General features: G+C 47.1%; 1 protein-coding gene across 2 annotated transcripts in view; it reads right to left on the bottom strand.

Annotated features, from left to right (window-relative positions):
* Positions 1 to 264: 264 nt before the first annotated feature.
* Positions 265 to 6000, bottom strand: part of TTC12 (tetratricopeptide repeat domain 12) — a 43186-nt gene continuing 37450 nt past the window's right edge. Inside the window, exons 19-22 of one of the 2 annotated variants that reach the window (XM_039887929.1) lie at positions 3951 to 4052; positions 2544 to 2643; positions 1469 to 1694; positions 265 to 418 (exon numbers count right to left, since the gene is read on the bottom strand). In XM_039887929.1, the coding sequence (XP_039743863.1) occupies positions 343 to 418; positions 1469 to 1694; positions 2544 to 2643; positions 3951 to 4052 (504 nt within the window). In that variant the 3' untranslated portion in view covers positions 265 to 342. The remainder of the gene's footprint in view (positions 419 to 1468; positions 1695 to 2543; positions 2644 to 3950; positions 4053 to 6000) is intronic. The other variant, XM_039887930.1, reaches the window with a different exon arrangement.

Genomic DNA, 6000 nt, shown 5'->3' with positions numbered 1-6000 from the left:
AAACAGCAAAAGGGGCAGGAAGAGTGTTAGATTGGCAGAATTTAGTTCCCGTCTAGAACCACTGCTTACGAGGGAGTCTGGGAAGCGTTGGATTTTGTTTGTTGGTGTCCAGACTCTACGGAACAGGAAGGGACATTACAAGGAGGGCAAGATGGACAGGTAGGCCAGTGCAGTTCCCACCATGGTAGCCGGCCTGATGTCCACTCCCTTGCTACCAAGGAAAACCATCAGGCGAGCACTTTGAAAATCAATGTTCGGTTCTGGAGTGAATATTTTAAAAGTCTTTATTAGCACAGGAACAACCCAGAGCATACAGTCATGTGTTTGCACAGACACCACGTCTCAAGAATCATTGAGGTACTTCACGGTAGAGTTGAGAATTTCTATCCCATGAAGTTCTCTCAGTTGAGCAGCAAACCTGTCATAACCAGAACACAAACTCCAGGACATAAATGCCATGGTGTAGACACTTGGTGCCTGGAACCAGCCCCCTTTAAGTAGCCATATCCCCTTAAGGTGGAAAGGGGCAGTGGCTGTGGCCCTGGGAGCCCTCAGGGAGGCCCATAAAACAGTGCGGACACTCTTGCTGTGAGTGGCAGATGTGACAGGCTGATCTGATGGGACACCTTGGTCTCGGAGACTCCCCAGGAGGTTGCCACTTTGAGCTCACGCTAACTAATGTGCCTTGCTTTCTGTGGAAGAAAGAGTTCATCCATTCCTTCCACTCGAACCATCAGACAGAACTTGAAAGGACCTTAGATGTCATCCAGGCCAACCCTCTCATTTTTCAGAGGAGGAATCAGAGGCTGGAGGCTATAAAGGCGGCTGCCCCAGGAAGGCACCCCACAGCTATGCCGGGGCTCCATCACTCAGCCACAGGTGGGAGCCTTCTAGGACTATGAATGATAGGTGTTTAAGTGCATCAGAATAGGACCAGAGCAGAGTAGAAGTCTGAGCTAAAGAGAAGCAATGTATGCAGTTAAAGCAAAGATCTCCTGCCCTGGCTTGTCAGGTGGTCTTAGATGTGCCGCTCCGCACCTCCCTTCTGTTTTCTTCATCATGGGAGGTCTAACTTCTTCTGGAAAAGTCGAGGAGAGAGAAGGAGGGAGAGAGACGGGGATATGGTGTGGGAGGGAGAGGGGGCAGGAGTCCAAAGAGGGGAAGAAAAGACTGAGGGAGTGGAATGGAGTTAAGACAATGGCAGCACGTGCCTTGAACAAATCCCTGTCACATCAACAAATATCTTCCCTCTCTCTGGGCGGAGCCCGAGGGCTCCCAATTCCCCCTGGGAAGTCTTCCTCCAGAGGAGCAGCTACTGGGGCCCTACACCTGTCTGCACAGAAGGAACCAGGACTTCTGCGCTCCCCACAGGGTTCTGTGTGGCAGAGTCCTAGCCACAGCATGGTGCCTCGGCTGGGCCTGGCCTGCTTGTTCTGAGATGTGACTGACACGGGCCACCCCATCATACCTCGGCTCGGCGGTGCACAGCTTCCCCAGAGCGATCCCTGCGTTCAGCTGCACAGCTGTCTTCTGCGCATCGCTGCCTGCGAGCTTCAACAAGACCTGCACGATGTCTGTCTTCAGCAGGGAGGACGCCGCCTGCGGCACCTCCATGCAGTTCCCTAGGCAGAGGGCAGCGTTGCCCACCAGAATCTCATCCTCGGAGCTGAGCAGCTCCTTCAGAACACTGAACTCTGCAGGGAGGGAGGAGAACAAGCATTGGTCCCTCTAAATCCCAAGCAGGAGGCTGGGAAGGGAACACGAGAGGCACAGGGAGCTGTCAGTGGATGCCGAGTTCCACGAAGCTCCTCGGCTCCTTGCTGTGTCTCTGATGCATCTCAGGGGTCCAGAGCAGTTCCCAGCACAACACAGACGGCGCGTTTATGAATGCTCTGCGGCACCTGGACAGGTCTGTCTTCTCTAAAGTCCTCGGTCTTAATCTCTACTCCCTACCCGACAGCCCCTGAGTGGGAGGCCACTAGCCTGCATCCTGGACTGTGGGGTAAGTGACAGGCTCAGGAAGGTTCCTATTTCTGTGGCGGGACCCCATTCAGTTCCCTTCTCAGTTCCCTTCCCGTGCATCCAGAGGAGGTGTTAAGGAAAATAGTAGGCTGCATCTGTTGGGAATTCTGCTTCCAATGACTGCAGCCAATTTCAGTTACTAGACAAAAGCTAGGCTCAGACTCTGATGTTTTCCTTATTTCCTAGACATTGAAGCCCTGTCTCTCTCCCTTCCTCTGGAGAGGGAAGAGAACCTGTGTTAGGTCAGTCTAAGCAGAATGTTTAAAAAACAATTTCCATTTAACTTGGTAGCCCCCAGCTTCGACTGGGCCTGTTCCCTGCGTGCAGCCGAAGGCTAATTAAATACTGTCAGAGCCTGAGTTAAAATGACATCTTACTCTGCAAACATTGCTGATGTCTGGGGTGAGGTTTGAGGCATTATGCTAAGTCTTTCCTCACTGCTCATCTGCAGTTCCCTTTGCAGCTTCAAGGCCAGATTAACCTCTGGGACGTGGGCTCCACTAAATGAAACCATCACTTACTTTTATCCAATCTTGTCACTTCTTCTCGTGCTTCGTGATAACTATTAGTGCAGATGGCTAGTGTCTTTACTGCATAACTTGATGCAGTCTGGCCGCCCGTCTAGATTTCCGAATGAAATTAGAAAAATAAAATCAATCCTATGATTGTCCTTGGCCAGAAACCACAGTGAGCAGCTATGATTGTGCTAGTGTCTTCCTAAACCTCTAAGAGAGTTCCACGGAGAATACCATGTGCTTCCTAGTGAGCAGGCCTGGTCCCCGCCGGATGGAGTGTCAACCACATCCTTTCTAACACAGCCCACACCTCCAGTATGAATGTAGGCCTGTCATGTACACCTGAGTAATTGCCTGTGGAAGGCTTTATGAGAGAGTGGCTGAGAAGAGGATGATGCTGTCACCTGGCAGATCTACCAAAAAGGGAGGAAAGGCCCTCCCGTGTCAGTTCACCATTTGCGAATGAGGGCTGACTTGCTAAGGCTGTTAGGGTGACAGGCCTGTACAGAGAACATCACGAACCTAGATCATTTTAAGAAGTCACAGCTGTCAAATCATAACCCTTAATATAGCCCAATGAGGGGTCTTTAAAATGCCTATGTGCATGTATGCTTGCAGAATGCACATGTGTATGCATGCAATCAGCAGCCTCTGGCAGATGTGCAAGAGTTATACAGAGTAAGTGATAGTCATTATGCAACTGGCAGCCTAAACTCAGACCCACTGTCCTGTCCCCTCAACACTGCCCCTGCCCCGGAAGCAGCCCCCACAACAGAGCATGCTTCCTGGCCCCACTCAACTTGGAGTTTTATGAATAAGTCTCCCGTGGGGTCACCACACTGGCATAGGTGAGTGAACCTCACTGGGTACCTATATCAGGGTCAGGATCCAGATATGGCCGCCGAATAAGTCACCTCACCCTGTCAGGTGAGTCTAGTTAACTGCTGTACTGACTTGCTTAGGTTCACTGGACTCATATCATAAGGAAAATCCGAACATCCTTTTGTCACGTGGTAGCTCTGCACCATACATATCTAGTAAATGGAGTTACATCCCACATTCTCCAGCTAACGAGATAAAGCATCATGAGTGGGAAAACATGAGCAAAATAAGGGGCCTGGAAACTGTTGAAAGTCACTCAGATCATCTTTTTCAAGGACAGAGGCCATGCATTTTTAAGTTAGGCTTGAGTGGTACTTAATTTTTATGGCTACATCTAATGAATAGTCTGCTTATTTATTCAACAATCTTTTGTTGAAATTCCGAGCACAGTCTGGGTAGACAGGCAGAAGCAAATCCCCATCCAAGAAGCTTAAACTCTAGCAGGGGTAAAACAGCAGCACCTCAGTTCTGTTCTCCAAATAAGATGTTCCTGGAAATTCAAGAGGTTGTAACCCAATGGCGTTATTTTACCTTCAGGAATTTAATCATTTTCTTCACGACTCCTGCTCTTAGGGCTTCCTCAACAATTTTCAGAGAGGAAGAAAGGGTGCGGCTGAGAACGCCAGCAGCTCTCTGAGGGAAGCAGAAGGTAAAAGATGATTAAAAGTTCTTTTCAGAAATGCTGAAGACCCTTAAAAGTTAACAAGTAGTTTGGTGAGGCAAAAACAATCACTAGTATTGGAAGCAAAATATGCACCTTGATTTAAAAAATACAATAATGGCCAAGTAATACAGAGCAGGCACGGTTCTTTTTCACACAACTGCTGGATAGGCAATTCGAAAAGGTGCAAACGTTGCCCCTTGGCACACAGAAGCCTGGATTCCTTCAGCTTTCCACAGGACCAACCAGCTCACCTCTGGGAAAGCAAGTCCTGCCCTGGATACTCCAAGGTGCTGGTATCGCCAGCACCCTTAATAGGTGGGAGACCTCCCGGATTGATCCTCCTGGTCTCTTAGCTTTTCCTTTATCTATTCTGAATCTTTGTCTTTTTTGTCCTATTTTCTAGAAGACTTCATTTACTTTATTTTCCTATTTTTTTTAAATAGGAAACCATTACTGTTTTATGGCTATAACACTATTTTGAATTTTTTTTTTTTGAGGATACAAATGATTATTATTAATTTTTTGTTTCCTATCTCATCTCTGTTTTTTTGAAGTCAATTTTTCCATTTATCTTGGTTTTCCTATTTATGTGTATGACTTCCCTGAAATGCCTGGTAACCCTTAGCTGCCCAGTCACATTTATGAAAAAGCAATAAAAATGTTTCAGCCTGCTGCGTTTATGGGGAGTCTGTTGACTAGCATGCAAAAAGGTGGCACTCCTAAATAAGGAGAGCAAATTTTTTTCCCCCTGGTCTTTCAATTCCTTTAGAGAAAGAGTGACCTGAATGTATGTCTAAGGGACAGATAGATGCCTGGCTGCCAAATGTAGTCTCCTCATCTCTTACTTCTGCCCTCTGCTGGACCTGATAGTGTGAAGTTCCAAAATCTTCCCTGGTTGCTGCAAGACAAAGCTGCTGCCTTCCCAACTGTGTTACTCCCATTTGCACTCTACACCAAGGTTTCTTTAGCTCTGCCTCATTAATTACCACTCTTCCAGCTGTTTGCCATCTTCTAGAAACTACTTATCCACCGGTGACCTCTTTCCTATTCACTTTGTCCATGTGAGTTTCTACTTTTTTTCTCCCTAATGCCTTTCATCTCATTTTAATGTGGTCTCCAGAGGGAGAAGGGATAAACTTGTGCATTATCATGTTATCAATCTTGTTTCCCTAACCTGCTTCCTATAGGTGCTAGATGTTGCTACAGTTGACACGACAGATCTTTTTTCAGTCCCAAAACAATAGAAAGAGCACCCTATCGAAATCCCGGATTCCTCTGCTGAAGCCACTGCCTTGCTTAACAAGCTGATCAGCACCCAACTGTGGCATACACACAGTCCTGGGGAAATGTGGTTAAGGAAGTCCTTAAAGGGTTAGAGTAAAACTAGTGTAAACTCAGCTTTAGGTTTAGACCATCCAGAAAAGTCCCAAGTACCCAAGAACAGTGGTGCTTACCATTTTTGGGATTTTTTTTTTTTTTTTTGAGGATCTGAGGAAAGCTATGCTGCTCCCAACAACCCCATGAAAATGCACATATACTCAGAATTTTCTACCCAACGATAGGGGTTCCACATAACTGAAGACCTACCACACATTCCTGGAGCCCATGTTAAAAACCTTTGCCCTACGATGTCTGAGTTGACTTCAGGGAAGTTGTGGGCATGCCAGCTGCAAACAGGACACACTGGATCTACCTAGAACCTTTATTATAACCCTGAAGCTCGTTCCAGTCTTAGATCCTTGAAGGGCTGATTTCCCAGATTTGCCTTGGGTGTGACCCCAGTTATTTCTCTAGGCTTTAGGGCCCTGACCTAATAGGTGAAAAAGTTGGGGTGATTCCTAATGTGGGTGAATAATGCATCCTAGACTGATGGCAAATAGTTTCTTGTATCATATTAATATTCTCCTGATGCACTGT

The sequence above is a fragment of the Pteropus medius genome, unplaced genomic scaffold (genome assembly GCF_902729225.1).
Source record: "Pteropus medius unplaced genomic scaffold, Ma_sr-lr_union100, whole genome shotgun sequence".
Lineage (NCBI taxonomy): Eukaryota > Metazoa > Chordata > Mammalia > Chiroptera > Pteropodidae > Pteropus > Pteropus medius.
The sequence above is the reverse complement of the archived record's forward strand: the minus strand, read 5'-3'. Positions and strand labels throughout refer to the sequence as shown.